The following is an 18,268-nucleotide window of genomic DNA, read 5'->3' as shown; positions in this document are numbered from 1 at the left end:
TTCCCTGGTTGGGTTAGGGGTTGATTCCCTGGTTGGGTTAGGGGTTGGTTCCCTGGTTGGGTTAGGGGTTGATTCCCTGGTTGTGTTTGCTTGATTCCCTAGTGGTGTTGGGGGTGGATTCCCTGGTTGGGTTAGGGGGTGGATTCCCTGGTTGGGTTAGGGGTTGATTCCCTGGTTGGGTTAGGGGTTGATTCCCTGGTTGGGTTAGGGGTTGATTCCCTGGTTAGGGGTTGATTACCTGGTTGGGTTAGGGGTTGATTCCCTGGTTAGGGGTTGATTCCCTGGTTGGGTTAGGGGTTGATTCCCTGGTTAGGGGTTGATTCCCTGGTTGGGTTAGGGGTTGATTCCCTGGTTAGCGGTTGATTCCCTGGTTAGCGGTTGATTCCCTGTTTATGGGTTGATTCCCTGGTTGGGTTAGGGGTTGATTCCCTGGTTAGCGGTTGATTCCCTGGTTAGGGGTTGATTCCCTGGTTGTGTTGATTCTCTTGTTCCTGAAGTGTGTGCAGTCTATCACTCCATATCAAGGATGGATATAAATAGTGTTATGAATTAATGTGTGTGTGTGTGTGTGTGTGTGTGTGTGTGTGTGTGTGTGTGTGTGTGTGTGTGATCAGAGAGAGTAAGGAGCTGGCAGAGTTCACCCAGATGCACCCTCCCTTGGTGTCCAGCGCCCTGACCTCTAACCTCATGACCTCCAACCTCATGGTGACTGGAGGCTCCGCCCGCTGGCCCCACGACCCCTCCCCCCTGACCTCTCACCCCTGGATGCCCCGCCAAGGAGCACCGCCCATCTGGCTGTCAGGATCCCCCTACGGTACACACCCACTATACCCACTACACACCCGCTATACCCTCTATAACCACTATGCCCACTACACACACACTACACACCCACTATATCCACTATACCCACTACACACACACACACAATATACCCACTATACCCACTACACACCCACTATATCCACTATACCCACACTATTTCCACTATATCCACACTATACCCACTACACACACACTATACCCACTACACACACACACTATATCCACTACACACACACACTATACCCACCTCACACATTGTACCCACTACACACACACTATACCCACTATATCCACTATACCCACCTCGCACATTGTACCCACTTTACCCACTACACACACACTATACCCACTATACCCACACTATTTACACTATATCCACACTATACTCACTACACACACACACACATTATTTCCACTATATCCACACTATACCCACTATTTCCACTATATCCACACTATACCCACTATACCCACACTATATCCACTATATCCACACACACTATACACACTATACCCACTATATCCACACACACACACACACACACACACACACACACACACACACACACACACACACTATACACACTATATCCACTTTTCCCACTACACACACACTATATCACACACACACACACATACACACTATACCCACTATATCCACTACACACATACACACTATACCCACCTCACACATTGTACCCACTTTACCCACTACACACACACTATACCCACTACACACACACTATACCCACTATATCCACTATACCCACCTCACACATTGTACCCACTTTATCCACTACACACACACACTACCAACTACACACACACTATACCCACTATATCCACTATACCCACCTCGCACATTGTACCCACTTTACCCACTACACACACACACTATACCCACACACACACACACACACACACACTATACCCACTATACCCACACACACACTATACCCACAATACACACACACACTATATCCACCACACACACACACACTATACACACACACTATACCCACTATACCCACTACATACCCACTATACCCACTACACACCCACTATACCCACTATATCCACACACACACACACACTATATCCACTACACACCCACTATACCCACTATACCCACTACATACCCACTATATCCACTATACCCACTATACCCACTACACACCCACTATACCCACTATATCCACACACTATACCCACTATATCCACTCACCCACTATACCCACTATATATATATATCTATCCATTTGACAAGTAAGTATAATCTTAGTCTACCCACACAGCCTAACTGCACTGTATCTGTAAGCTGTTGGCCAGAGCGCAGGTGAGCTGTTGGCCAGAGCGCAGGTGAGCTGTTGGCCAGAGCGCAGGTGAGCTGTTGGCCAGAGCGCAGGTGAGCTGTTGGCCAGAGCGCAGGTGAGCTGTTGGCCAGAGCGCAGGTGAGCTGTTGGCCAGAGCGCAGGTGAGCTGTTGGCTAGAGCGCAGGTGAGCTGTTGGCTAGAGCGCAGGTGAGCTGTTGGCCAGAGCGCAGGTGAGCTGTTGGCCAGAGCGCAGGTGAGCTGTTGGCCAGAGCGCAGGTGAGCTGTTGGCCAGAGCGCAGGTGAGCTGTTGGCCAGAGCGCAGGTGAGCTGTCGGCCAGAGCGCAGGTGAGCTGTCGGCCAGAGCGCAGGTGAGCTGTCGGCTAGAGCGCAGGTGAGCTGTCGGCTAGAGCGCAGGTGAGCTGTCGGCCAGAGCGCAGGTGAGCTGTTGGCCAGAGCGCAGGTGAGCTGTTGGCCAGAGCGCAGGTGAGCTGTTGGCCAGAGCGCAGGTGAGCTGTTGGCCAGAGCGCAGGTGAGCTGTTGGCTAGAGCGCAGGTGAGCTGTTGGCTAGAGCGCAGGTGAGCTGTTGGCCAGAGCGCAGGTGAGCTGTTGGCCAGAGCGCAGGTGAGCTGTTGGCCAGAGCGCAGGTGAGCTGTCGGCCAGAGCGCAGGTGAGCTGTCGGCCAGAGCGCAGGTGAGCTGTCGGCCAGAGCGCAGGTGAGCTGTCGGCCAGAGCGCAGGTGCCCTGTCGGTCCCCCAATATCCTGACCCAGCTGCTGGTCCCCCAATATCCTGACCCAGCTGCTGGTCCCCCAATATCCTGACCCAGCTGCTGGTCCCCCAATATCCTGACCCAGCTGCTGGTCCCCCAATATCCTGACCCAGCTGCTGGTCCCCCAATATCCTGACCCAGCTGCTGGTCCCCCAATATCCTGACCCAGCTACTGGTCCCCCAATATCCTGACCCAGCTACTGGTCCCCCAATATCCTGACCCAGCTACTGGTCCCCCAATATCCTGACCCAGCTGCTGGTCCCCCAATATCCTGACCCAGCTACTGGTCCCCCAATATCCTGACCCAGCTGCTGGTCCCCCAATATCCTAACCAAGCTGCTGGTCCCCCAATATCCTGACCCAGCTACTGGTCCCCCAATATCTTAACCCTATGAAGAGTTTTTCTATAATGCATTAACAATCTTTCTGTCTCTCTCTGTCTCTCTCTGTCTCTCTCTGTCTCTCTCTCTCTCTCTCTCTCTCTCTCTCTCTCTCTCTCTCTCTCTCTCTCTCTCTCTCTCTGTCTCTGTCTCTCTCTCTCTCTCTCTCTCTCTGTCTCTCTCTCTATCTCTCTCTCTCTGTGTCTCTGTCTCTCTCTCTGTCTCTCTCTCTGTCTCTCTGTCTCTCTCTCCCGCCCCAGGTTTAGGCCCCTCTCCACTGCACCAGGCCCTCCCTCCCTACCAGCTGGCCAGAGACCCCCAGTCAGGACAGCTGATGGTCATAGCCACAGAACACATCCCACGCTACGGTACGATGTGAGGATGACTGGGGTTGTGTGGAACACTGCTTTGATCATGCATAACCCTACATCGTGTCCCCCGGTTAGGAGGAGATGTGTTGGACGGGGGTGGCGCCCCCCAGTGGCCAGGGGTGTACGGAGCAGGCAGTTCTCTGCAACATGCCGCTCAGCTGCAGTTGTTGTCGCAGCAACAGATGCTGAGGCAACATGAGCTGGTGATGATTCAACAACACGCTGCTCAGGTCCTGGAGCTGCAGAGGAACGCTCAACTGATGGTGAGGACACACCTGATGCACACCTGATACACACCTGACTGGTGCTGACACACCTGATGCACACCTGATAAACACCTAACTGGTGCTGACACACCTGATGCACACCTGATAAACACCTAACTGGTGCTGACACACCTGATGCACACCTGATAAACACCTGACTGGGGCTGACACACCTGATGCACACCTGATAAACACCTAACTGGTGCTGACACACCTGATGCACACCTGATAAAGACCTAACTGGGGCTGACACACCTGATGCACACCTGATAAACACCTAACTGGTGCTGACACACCTGATGCACACCTGATAAAGACCTAACTGGTGCTGACACACCTGATGCACACCTGATAAACACCTAACTGGTGCTGACACACCTGATGCACACCTGATAAAGACCTAACTGGGGCTGACACACCTGATGCACACCTGATAAACACCTAACTGGGGCTGACACACCTGACGCACACCTGATAAACACCTAACTGGTGCTGACACACCTGATGCACACCTGATAAACACCTAACTGGTGCTGACACCCAATACACACCTGATACACACCTGATAAACACCTAACTGGTGCTGACACACCTGATGCACACCTGATAAACACCTAACTGGTGCTGACACACCTGATAAACACCTGATAAACACCTAACTGGTGCTGACACACCTGATGCACACCTGATAAACACCTAACTGGTGCTGACACACCTGATACACACCTGATAAACACCTAACTGGTGCTGACACCCAATACACACCTGATACACACCTGATAAACACCTAACTGGTGCTGACACACCTGATGCACACCTGATAAACACCTAACTGGTGCTGACACACCTGATAAACACCTAACTGGTGCTGACACACCTGATAAACACCTAACTGGTGCTGACACACCTGATAAACACCTAACTGGTGCTGACACCCAATACACACCTGATACACACCTGATAAACACCTAACTGGTGCTGACACCCAATACACACCTGATACACACCTGATAAACACCTAACTGGTGCTGACACACCTGATGCACACCTGATAAACACCTAACTGGTGCTGACACACCTGATAAACACCTAACTGGTGCTGACACACCTGATAAACACCTAACTGGTGCTGACACACCTGATAAACACCTAACTGGTGCTGACACCCAATACACACCTGATGCACACCTGATAAACACCTAACTGGTGCTGACACACCTGATGCACACCTGATAAACACCTAACTGGTGCTGACACCCAATACACACCTAATACACACCTGATACACACCTGACTGGTGCTGACACACCTGATGCACACCTGATAAACACCTAACTGGTGCTGACACACCTTATGCACACCTGATACACACCTGATACACACCTGATACACACCTGACTGGTGCTGACACACCTGATGCACACCTGATAAACACCTAACTGGTGCTGACACCCAATACACACCTAATACACACCTGATACACACCTGACTGGTGCTGACACACCTGATGCACACCTGATAAACACCTAACTGGTGCTGACACCCAATACACACCTGATACACACCTGATAAACACCTAACTGGTGCTGACACACCTGATAAACACCTAACTGGTGCTGACACACCTGATAAACACCTAACTGGTGCTGACACACCTGATAAACACCTAACTGGTGCTGACACCCAATACACACCTGATGCACACCTGATAAACACCTAACTGGTGCTGACACACCTGATGCACACCTGATAAACACCTAACTGGTGCTGACACCCAATACACACCTAATACACACCTGATACACACCTGACTGGTGCTGACACACCTGATGCACACCTGATAAACACCTAACTGGTGCTGACACACCTTATGCACACCTGATACACACCTGATACACACCTGATACACACCTGACTGGTGCTGACACACCTGATGCACACCTGATAAACACCTAACTGGTGCTGACACCCAATACACACCTAATACACACCTGATACACACCTGACTGGTGCTGACACACCTGATGCACACCTGATAAACACCTAACTGGTGCTGACACCCAATACACACCTAATACACACCTGATACACACCTGACTGGTGCTGACACACCTGATACACACCTGATAAACACCTAACTGGTGCTGACACCCAATACACACCTAATACACACCTGACTGGTGTTGACACACCTAATACACACCTAATACACACCTGATGCACACCTAACTGGTGCTGACACCCAATACACACCTGATACACACCTAATACACACCTGACTGGTGTTGACACACCTGATACACACCTGATACACACCTGATACACACCTAATACACACCTAATACACACCTGACTGGTGTTGACACACCTGATACACACCTGATACACACCTAATACACACCTGACTGGTGTTGACACACCTGATAAACACCTAACTGGTGCTGACACCCAATACACACCTGATGCACACCTAATACACACCTGATGCACACCTGATGCACACCTGACTGGGGTTGACACACCTAATACACACCTAATACACACTTGATATACACCTGACTGGTGCTGACACACCTGCTACACACCTGATACACACCTAACTGGTGCTGACACCCGATACACACCTAATGGTGCTGACACACCTGATACACACCTGATATACACCTAACTGGTGCTGATACCTAATACACACCTGATACACACCTAACTGGTGCTGACACACCTGATACACACCTGATACACACCTAATACACACCTGACTGGTGCTGACACACCCAATACACACCCGATGCACACCCCATAACACACCTGATGTACACCTAATAGACACCTGACTGGTTTTCACACAGCCAAAACACACCTAACTGGTGCTGACACACCTGATACACACCTAACTGGTGCTGACACACCTGATACACACCTAATACACACCTAACTGGTGCTGACACACCTGATACACACCTGATACACACCTAATACACACCTGACTGGTGCTGACACACCCAATACACACCCGATGCACACCCCATAACACACCTGATGTACACCTAATACACACCTGACTGGTTTTCACACAGCCAAAACACACCTAACTGGTGCTGACACACCTGATACACACCTGATACACACCTGATACACACCTAACTGGTGCTGACACACCTGATACACACCTAACTGGTGCTGACACACCTGATACACCTGATACACACCTGATACACACCTAACTGGTGCTGACACACCTGATACACACCTGATACACACCTGATACACACCTAACTGGTGCTGACACACCTGATACACACCTGATACACACCTGATACACACCTAACTGGTGATGACACACCTGATACACACCTGATACACACCTGATACACACCTAACTGGTGCTGACACCCAATACACACCTGATACACACCTGATACACACCTAACTGGTGATGACACACCTGATACACACCTGATACACACCTAACTGGTGATGACACACCTGATACACACCTGATACACACCTAACTGGTGATGACACACCTGATACACACCTAACTGGTGATGACACACCTGATACACACCTAACTGGTGATGACACACCTGATACACACCTAATACACACCTGACTGGTGCTGACACACCCGATACACACCCAATACACACCTGATACATACCCGATGCACACCTAACAGGTGCTGACACACCTGATACACACCTGACTGGTGCTGACACACCTGATACACACCTAATACACACCTAATACACACCTGACTGGTGCTGACACACCCAATACACACCTGACTGGTGCTGACACACCCCATACACACCCGATACACACCCAATACACACCTGATACACACCTAACTGGTGCTGACACACCTGATACACACCTAACTGGTGCTGACACACCTGATACACACCTAACTGGTGCTGACACCCGATACACACCTAATGGTGCTGACACACCTGATACACACCTAACTGGTGCTGACACCCGATACACACCTAATGGTGCTGACACACCTGATACACACCTAACTGGTGCTGACACACCTGATACACACCTAACTGGTGCTGACACACCTGATACACACCTAACTGGTGCTGACACCCGATACACACCTAATGGTGCTGACACACCTGATACACACCTAACTGGTGCTGACACCCGATACACACCTAATGGTGCTGACACACCTGATACACACCTGACTGGTGCTGACACACCCAATACACACCTGATGCACACCTAACTGGTGCTGACACACCCGATACACACCCAATACACACCTGACTGGTGCTGACACACCTGATACATACCTGATACACACCTAACTGGTGCTGACACCCGATACACACCTAATGGTGCTGACACACCTGATACACACCTAACTGGTGCTGACACCCGATACACACCTAATGGTGCTGACACACCTGATACACACCTGATACACACCTGACTGGTGCTGACACACCCAATACACACCCAATACACACCTAACTGGTGCTGACACACCCAATACACACCTGACTGGTGCTGACACACCCGATACACACCCAATACACACCTAATACACACCTGACTGGTGCTGACACACCCAATACACACCTGATACATACCTGATACACACCTAACTGGTGCTGACACACCTGATACACACCTAATACACACCTAATACACACCTGACTGGTGCTGACACACCCAATACACACCTGACTGGTGCTGACACACCCCATACACACCCGATACACACCCAATACACACCTGATACACACCTAACTGGTGCTGACACACCTGATACACACCTAACTGGTGCTGACACACCTGATACACACCTAACTGGTGCTGACACCCGATACACACCTAATGGTGCTGACACACCTGATACACACCTAACTGGTGCTGACACCCGATACACACCTAATGGTGCTGACACACCTGATACACACCTAACTGGTGCTGACACACCTGATACACACCTAACTGGTGCTGACACACCTGATACACACCTAACTGGTGCTGACACCCGATACACACCTAATGGTGCTGACACACCTGATACACACCTAACTGGTGCTGACACCCGATACACACCTAATGGTGCTGACACACCTGATACACACCTGATACACACCTGACTGGTGCTGACACACCCAATACACACCTGATGCACACCTAACTGGTGCTGACACACCCGATACACACCCAATACACACCTGACTGGTGCTGACACACCTGATACATACCTGATACACACCTAACTGGTGCTGACACCCGATACACACCTAATGGTGCTGACACACCTGATACACACCTAACTGGTGCTGACACCCGATACACACCTAATGGTGCTGACACACCTGATACACACCTGATACACACCTGACTGGTGCTGACACACCCAATACACACCCAATACACACCTAACTGGTGCTGACACACCCAATACACACCTGACTGGTGCTGACACACCCGATACACACCCAATACACACCTAATACACACCTGACTGGTGCTGACACACCCAATACACACCTGATACATACCTGATACACACCTAACTGGTGCTGACACACCTGATGCACACCTGATGCACACCTGATGCACACCTAATACACACCTAACTGCTGGTGAGGTTACACACACACTCTCTCACCCCCCCAACCCCCTCTCTGTTGTAGGAGCGTCTGAAGGCCAGTGAACAGAGGGCGGAGCTAGAAGAGAAGACCAATAAGAGGAGTTCCGAGCCCAAACCCCGCCCCTCGCCACGCCCCACTCCCTCCCCCTCCCTCCACTGCCATAAAACTCCCCTCCGTTCACCTCCCCCCTCCACCTCCTCCCTCACCCCCCTGTCCTCCCCCAGGCCCACTCTCCAACACCCGGAGGTCCAGAGAGAGAGGTCTCACCCTTCCTCTCCCCTCCCTCGCCCTCCCGCCCCACACTCTGCCTCCCCCCTGAGACCCTCCTCCCCCCTGAGACCCAAGCAGGATGCTGACGAGGAGGAGGAGGAGGAGGAGGGGGGAGAGAGGGGGGAGAAACAGACCACCGCCCCCTATCACCGAATCTACACAGGTGAGCATCCTGTTAAAACTAATTAGAGCAGTAAAAATTACATTCTATTCTGTTATATTGTATTGTTATGTTCTATTCTGTTATATTCTATTACATTCTATTCTGTTCTTATTCTTATATAACCGGTCTCTCTATATGACCGGTCTCTCTATATGACCGGTCTCTCTATATGACCGGTCTCTCTATATGACCGGTCTCTCTATATGACCGGTCTCTCTAGATAACCGGTCTCTCTATATGACCGGTCTCTCTAGATAACCAGTCTCTCTATATGACCGGTCTCTCTATATAACCAGTCTCTCTATATGACCGGTCTCTCTATATGACCGGTCTCTCTATATGACCGGTCTCTCTATATGACCGGTCTCTCTAGATAACCAGTCTCTCTAGATAACCAGTCTCTCTAGATAACCAGTCTCTCTAGATAACCAGTCTCTCTAGATAACCAGTCTCTCTATATAACCAGTCTCTCTATATGACCAGTCTCTCTATATGACCAGTCTCTCTATATGACCGGTCTCTCTATATAACCGGTCTCTCTAGATAACCAGTCTCTCTATATGACCAGTCTCTCTATATGACCAGTCTCTCTATATGACCAGTCTCTCTATATGACCGGTCTCTCTATATAACCAGTCTCTCTATATAACCAGTCTCTCTATATAACCAGTCTCTCTATATGACCAGTCTCTCTAGATAACCAGTCTCTCTATATGACCGGTCTCTCTATATGACCGGTCTCTCTATATGACCGGTCTCTCTAGATAACCAGTCTCTCTAGATAACCAGTCTCTCTAGATAACCAGTCTCTCTATATGACCAGTCTCTCTATATGACCAGTCTCTCTATATGACCAGTCTCTCTAGATAACCAGTCTCTCTATATAACCGGTCTCTCTATATGACCGGTCTCTCTATATAACCGGTCTCTCTATATGACCGGTCTCTCTATATGACCGGTCTCTCCATATGACCGGTCTCTCTATATGACCGGTCTCTCTATATGACCGGTCTCTCCATATGACCGGTCTCTCTATATGACCGGTCTCTCTATATGACCGGTCTCTCTATATGACCGGTCTCTCCATATGACCGGTCTCTCTATATGACCGGTCTCTCTATATGACCGGTCTCTCTATATGACCGGTCTCTCTATATGACCGGTCTCTCTATATGACCGGTCTCTCTATATGACCAGTCTCTCTATATGACCAGTCTCTCCATATGACCGGTCTCTCTATATGACCGGTCTCTCTATATGACCGGTCTCTCTATATGACCGGTCTCTCTATATGACCGGTCTCTCTATATGACCAGTCTCTCTATATGACCGGTCTCTCCATATAACCGGTCTCTCTATATGACCGGTCTCTCTATATAACCGGTCTCTCTATATGACCGGTCTCTCTATATGACCAGTCTCTCTATATGACCGGTCTCTCCATATAACCGGTCTCTCTATATGACCGGTCTCTCTATATAACCGGTCTCTCTATATGACCGGTCTCTCTATATGACCGGTCTCTCTATATAACCGGTCTCTCTATATGACCGGTCTCTCTATATGACCGGTCTCTCCATATAACCGGTCTCTCCATATAACCGGTCTCTCCATATAACCGGTCTCTCTATATGACCGGTCTCTCTATATGACCAGTCTCTCTATATGACCGGTCTCTCCATATAACCGGTCTCTCTATATGACCGGTCTCTCTATATAACCGGTCTCTCTATATGACCGGTCTCTCTATATGACCGGTCTCTCTATATGACCAGTCTCTCTATATGACCGGTCTCTCTATATGACCGGTCTCTCTATATAACCGGTCTCTCTATATGACCGGTCTCTCCATATGACCGGTCTCTCTATATGACCGGTCTCTATATAACCAGTCTCTCTATATAACCAGTCTCTCTATATGACCGGTCTCTCTATATAACCGGTCTCTCTATATGACCGGTCTCTCTATATAACCGGTCTCTCTATATGACCGGTCTCTCTATATGACCGGTCTCTATATATAACCGGTCTCTCTATATGACCGGTCTCTCTATATGACCGGTCTCTCTATATAACCGGTCTCTCTATATGACCGGTCTCTCTATATAACCGGTCTCTCTATATGACCGGTCTCTCTATATGACCGGTCTCTCTATATGCACCACTGCTTGATGAGAGGGATCATGTGTGTTATGTACCTGTCCCTGTGTTTGTGTGTGGACAGATATCACCCCTGGTTACCGTTACCAGTCCATCACCGCGCCGTTCAGCGCCCTATTCCCCCCCCGCCCCCTCCCCCAACCAGCAGGGGGTAACAAACACCCCTCGGTCTCCTCCCTGCCGCCTCTTCTCCGGGCCACAGCTCCAGACGCCAAGCCTCGGGGCCTGGAACTCCGGCCAGACCAGGGGACCACGCTGAAGCATGACCCCGACCAGGAGCCACCCCAGCTGGGCATGAGTCCTGCTGCCCTGGACCCTCAGCTCCGGACCTCCAGCCCTCCAACCCTCAGCCAAATAGAGAGAGACGGAGAGTCAAGCCTCAAACACACACATCTCACCCACACACACACACAATTACACACACATCCCAGCCTTACACACCCACACAAACACACCAGCCTCCACTCAGCCCCCCAGCCCTGTCCTCCTCTACCATCCACACAGCCACACAAACACACCAGCGTTAGCCTCCCCTCAGCCCCCCAGCCCTGTCCTCCTCTACCATCCACACAGCCACACAAACACACCAGCGTTAGCCTCCCCTCAGCCCCCCAGCCCTGTCCTCCTCTACCATCCACACAGCCACACAAACACACCAGCGTTAGCCTCCCCTCAACCCCCCAGCCCTGTCCTCCTCTACCATCCACACAGCCACACAAACACACCAGTGTTAGCCTTCCCTCAGCCCCCAAGCCCTGTCCTCCTCTACCATCCACACAGCCACAAGAACAACAGACCGAGGAGGAAGAGGAGGAGGCAGGAGCGGTCAAGATGGAGGTGTTGACCTACGGCTGCCGAGGAGCCTATCAGCTTCCACCGTCCGTCCCGAAGGTGGAGACTAAACCAGAGGTCACAGAGAAGTCGAGCCCCGCCCATTACCCATCATGCACCACGGCAAGCTCCGAGCGACCGGCCTTTAGACCCAGCCCCGACACACACGCATCCGCTCCTCCCCCCCCCTCTCCCTGCCCTCCCTCTCCTCTAAACATCGTCCCTGATGACCCCATGGCTGGTATGATGACGCTGTTGGCTGCCAGTCAGATGCCCCAGGCTGCCCCCCCTGCCCTACCCACCCTGCCCCAGACAGAGGCCTCCTCACTGGGGAGAGATGTGTCCAGTCCTGGGTGTCTGGAGGTCTGGGCTCTGGAGGGGATGACTCTACTCAGCGACATGGCCTCACTAGAGATGGATAGGATACAGCTGGAGCAGGGTGAGGAGGAGGGAGGGAGGAGGAGGAGGAGGAGGTGGGGCGAGAGGAAGGAGGGAGGGTAGAGGAGAGGAAGGAGGGAGGGGGAAGGAGGAGAAGGAGGGGGGAGAAGGAGAAGAGAGGGGGAGAACGGTTTGAATGTGACTAATTCAAAAAGTTCCTACACTGAATCTAATGCTGTCTGTTTCTCTCTGTGTTTGTCTGTCTGTTTCTCTCTGTGTGTGTGTCTGTTTCTCTCTGTGTGTGTGTCTGTTTCTCTCTGTGTGTGTGTGTGTGTCTGTTTCTCTCTGTGTGTGTGTCTGTTTCTCTCTGTGTGTGTGTCTGTTTCTCTCTCTCTGTGTTTGTCTGTCTGTTTCTCTCTGTGTGTGTGTCTGTCTGTTTCTCTGTGTGTGTGTCTGTTTCTCTGTGTTTGTCTGTCTGTTTATCTGTGTGTGTGTGTGTCTGTTTCTCTCTCTGTGTTTGTCTGTCTGTTTCTCTGTGTGTGTGTATGTTTCTCTCTGTGTGTGTCTGTTTCTCTGTGTGTGTGTGTGTGTGTGTGTAGGTGAGGTGTTGTGTGGTCTTGACAGCCTGTTAGAGGCAGGTAGAAAGGTGTTGCTGGAGGCCATTGAGAGCCAGTCTCACATCGACCTCCCCAGACAACTACACCCCAGCAAGACCTACAGCTGGAGGATGAGGACAGACCCACAGGAGGTACCAGACTGTAGACCTGGGGGGATGAGGACAGACCCACAGGAGGTACCACACTGTAGACCTGGGGGGATGAGGACAGACCCACAGGAGGTACCACACTGTAGACCTGGGGGGATGAGGACAGACCCACAGGAGGTACCACACTGTAGACCTGGGGGGATGAGGACAGACCCACAGGAGGTACCACACTGTAGACCTGGGGGGATGAGGACAGACCCACAGGAGGTACCAGACTGTAGACCTGGGGGGATGAGGACAGACCCACAGGAGGTACCAGACTGTAGACCTGGGGGGATGAGGACAGACCCACAGGAGGTACCAGACTGTAGACCTGGGGGGATGAGGACAGACCCACAGGAGGTACCAGACTGTAGACCTGGGGGGATGAGGACAGACCTACAGGAGATACCAGACTGTAGACCTGGGGGGATGAGGGCAGACCTACAGGAGATACCAGACTGTAGACCTGGGGGGATGAGGACAGACCTACAGGAGATACCAGACTGTAGACCTGGGGGGATGAGGACAGACCCACAGGAGGTACCAGACTGTAGACCTGGGGGGATGAGGACAGACCCACAGGAGGTACCAGACTGTAGACCTGGGGGGATGAGGACAGACCCACAGGAGGTACCAGACTGTAGACCTGGGGGGATGAGGACAGACCTACAGGAGATACCAGACTGTAGACCTGGGGGGATGAGGACAGACCCACAGGAGGTACCAGACTGTAGACCTGGGGGGATGAGGACAGACCCACAGGAGGTACCAGACTGTAGACCTGGGGGGATGAGGACAGACCCACAGGAGGTACCAGACTGTAGACCTGGGGGGATGAGGACAGACCTACAGGAGATACCAGACTGTAGACCTGGGGGGGATGAGGACAGACCCACAGGAGGTACCAGACTGTAGACCTGGGGGGATGAGGACAGACCCACAGGAGGTAACACACTGTGTGTGTGTGTGTGTGTCCAGCAGCTCTTCAGTAAGCTGTGTGTGGAGGTGTGTGATGGAGGGGAGTCTCAGCATCGGATGAGATTAGCGGAGCTACAGAGGCAGTACAAGGACAAACAGAGACAACTGGACCGGCTGCAGAGACGCTCTGACACCCAGTGAGTAAGACAGACAGACAGACAGACAGACAGACAGAACTAGACAAGCTGCAGAGACGCTCTGACACTCAGTGAGTAACACACACAGAGAGACAGACTGGCAGGTCCTCTCTAATCACTGTTCTCTTCCTGTTCAGAGAGGTTCAGCAGCAGGAGGAGGAGAGGCGGAGTCTAACCAGACGTGGGCGGGGCCGACCTAGGAAGAGGAAACGTGTAGCGACGCCCCCTGGCAAGATGGAGTCCCGGACAGGGAAGTAAGTGGAACGACTGCTGTTATGAGCCTCCAGAGTGTTTTCACAAACCTTAGGCTTTTGTTGTGTCACAACCTGAATTTAACATGGATTAAAGTTGAAATGGTTGGAGTTGCTTACCAAGAAGACAGGGAATGTTTTGTACAATCCAGGTGTGTTAAGCACTTAAGAGAATTACTATTATTATTACAATTGTAATTATTACCAAGAAAGACTCTCGGCTGTAAAATCCAAAGGTGATTCTAACAGCTATTGACTCGGGTGTGAATACTTATGTAAAATGAGATACTGATACTGTGTTTCTCTGTGTTTATAGCTGTCATTGAGACTGAATGAGGACAGGCTGATACTGTGTTTCTCTGTGTGTTTATAGCTGTCATTGAGACTGAGGACAGGCTGATACTGTGTTTCTCTGTGTGTTTATAGCTGTCATTGAGACTGAATGAGGACAGGCTGATACTGTGTTTATAGCTGTCATTGAGACTGAATGAGGACAGGCTGATACTGTGTTTATAGCTGTCATTGAGACTGAATGAGGACAGGCTGATATTGTGTTTATAGCTGTCATTGAGACTGAATGAGGACAGGCTGATACTGTGTTTCTCTGTGTGTTTATAGCTGTCATTGAGACTGAATGAGGACAGGCTGATATTGTGTTTATAGCTGTCATTGAGACTGATTGAGGACAGGCTGATACTGTGTTTCTCTGTGTGTTTATAGCTGTCATTGAGACTGAATGAGGACAGGCTGATACTGTATTTCTCTGTGTTTATAGCTGTCATTGAGACTGAATGAGGACAGGCTGATACTGTGTTTCTCTGTGTGTTTATAGCTGTCATTGAGACTGAATGAGGACAGGCTGATACTGTGTTTATAGCTGTCATTGAGACTGAATGAGGACAGGCTGATACTGTGTTTCTCTGTGTTTATAGCTGTCATTGAGACTGAATGAGGACAGGCTGATACTGTGTTTATAGCTGTCATTGAGACTGAATGAGGACAGGCTGATACTGTGTTTCTCTGTGTTTATAGCTGTCATTGAGACTGAATGAGGACAGGCTGATACTGTGTTTCTCTGTGTGTTTATGGCTGTCATTGAGACTGAGGACAGGCTGATACTGTGTTTATAGCTGTCATTGAGACTGAATGAGGACATGCTGATACTGTGTTTCTCTGTGTGTTTATAGCTGTCATTGAGACTGAATGAGGACAGGCTGATACTGTGTTTATAGCTGTCATTGAGACTGAATGAGGACAGGCTGATACTGTGTTTCTCTGTGTGTTTATAGCTGTCATTGAGACTGAATGAGGACAGGCTGATACTGTGTTTATAGCTGTCATTGAGACTGAATGAGGACAGGCTGATACTGTGTTTCTCTATGTGTTTATAGCTGTCATTGAGACTGAATGAGGACAGGCTGATACTGTGTTTATAGCTGTCATTGAGACTGAATGAGGACAGGCTGATACTGTGTTTATAGCTGTCATTGAGACTGAATGAGGACAGGCTGATACTGTGTTTCTCTGTGTGTTTATAGCTGTCATTGAGACTGAATGAGGTCAGGCTGATACTGTGTTTCTCTGTGTGTTTATAGCTGTCATTGAGACTGAATGAGGACAGGCTGATACTGTGTTTCTCTGTGTGTTTATAGCTGTCATTGAGACTGAATGAGGACAGGCTGATACTGTGTTTATAGCTGTCATTGAGACTGAATGAGGACAGGCTGATACTGTGTTTCTCTGTGTGTTTATAGCTGTCATTGAGACTGAATGAGGTCAGGCTGATACTGTGTTTCTCTGTGTGTTTATAGCTGTTATTGAGACTGAGGACAGGCTGATACTGTGTTTCTCTGTGTGTTTATAGCTGTCATTGAGACTGAATGAGGACGGGCTGATACTGTGTTTATAGCTGTCATTGAGACTGAATGAGGACAGGCTGATACTGTGTTTCTCTGTGTGTTTATAGCTGTCATTGAGACTGAGGACAGGCTGATACTGTGTTTCTCTGTGTGTTTATAGCTGTCATTGAGACTGAATGAGGACAGGCTGATACTGTGTTTATAGCTGTCATTGAGACTGAATGAGGACAGGCTGATACTGTGTTTATAGCTGTCATTGAGACTGAATGAGGACAGGCTGATACTGTGTTTCTCTGTGTGTTTATAGCTGTCATTGAGACTGAATGAGGACAGGCTGATACTGTGTTTATAGCTGTCATTGAGACTGAGGACAGGCTGATACTGTGTTTATAGCTGTCATTGAGACTGAATGAGGACAGGCTGATACTGTGTGTATAGCTGTCATTGAGACTGAATGAGGACAGGCTGATACTGTGTTTATAGCTGTCATTGAGACTGAATGAGGACAGGCTGATACTGTGTTTCTCTGTGTGTTTATAGCTGTCATTGAGACTGAATGAGGACAGGCTGATACTGTGTTTATAGCTGTCATTGAGACTGAATGAGGACAGGCTGATACTGTGTTTATAGCTGTCATTGAGACTGAATGAGGACAGGCTGATACTGTGTTTCTCTGTGTGTTTATAGCTGTCATTGAGACTGAATGAGGACAGGCTGATACTGTGTTTCTCTGTGTGTTTATAGCTGTCATTGAGACTGAATGAGGACAGGCTGATACTGTGTTTCTCTGTGTGTTTATAGCTGTCATTGAGACTGAATGAGGACAGGCTGATACTGTGTTTATAGCTGTCATTGAGACTGAATGAGGACAGGCTGATACTGTGTTTATAGCTGTCATTGAGACTGAATGAGGACAGGCTGATACTGTGTTTCTCTGTGTGT

At 49.9% G+C, this 18,268-nt stretch overlaps 1 protein-coding gene across 9 annotated transcripts in view; it reads left to right on the top strand.

The window, feature by feature from the left end:
* tnrc18 (trinucleotide repeat containing 18) overlaps positions 1-18,268 on the top strand; it is a 95,907-nt gene that overhangs the window by 33,686 nt on the left and 43,953 nt on the right. For 6 of the 9 annotated variants that reach the window (XR_016486148.1, XM_090197939.1, XM_090197936.1 and 3 more), the window contains exons 7-14: positions 615-814; positions 3,548-3,655; positions 3,734-3,921; positions 9,594-9,984; positions 12,209-13,414; positions 13,953-14,101; positions 15,080-15,216; positions 15,354-15,470. Coding sequence is in view for 8 of the 9 variants with exons in the window: in XM_090197939.1 (XP_090054065.1) it covers positions 615-814; positions 3,548-3,655; positions 3,734-3,921; positions 9,594-9,984; positions 12,209-13,414; positions 13,953-14,101; positions 15,080-15,216; positions 15,354-15,470 (2,496 nt within the window). In the remaining variant the exon portion in view is untranslated. Of the gene's footprint in view, positions 1-614; positions 815-3,547; positions 3,656-3,733; positions 3,922-9,593; positions 9,985-12,208; positions 13,415-13,952; positions 14,102-14,595; positions 15,048-15,079; positions 15,217-15,353; positions 15,471-18,268 lie in introns of those variants that run through there. The other 3 variants (XM_090197938.1, XM_090197944.1, XM_090197943.1) reach the window with 3 other exon arrangements.

The sequence above is a fragment of the Oncorhynchus mykiss genome, chromosome 13, assembly GCF_057628025.1.
Source record: "Oncorhynchus mykiss isolate SJ-2025 chromosome 13, ASM5762802v1, whole genome shotgun sequence".
NCBI lineage: Eukaryota > Metazoa > Chordata > Actinopteri > Salmoniformes > Salmonidae > Oncorhynchus > Oncorhynchus mykiss.
The sequence above is the reverse complement of the archived record's forward strand: the minus strand, read 5'-3'. Positions and strand labels throughout refer to the sequence as shown.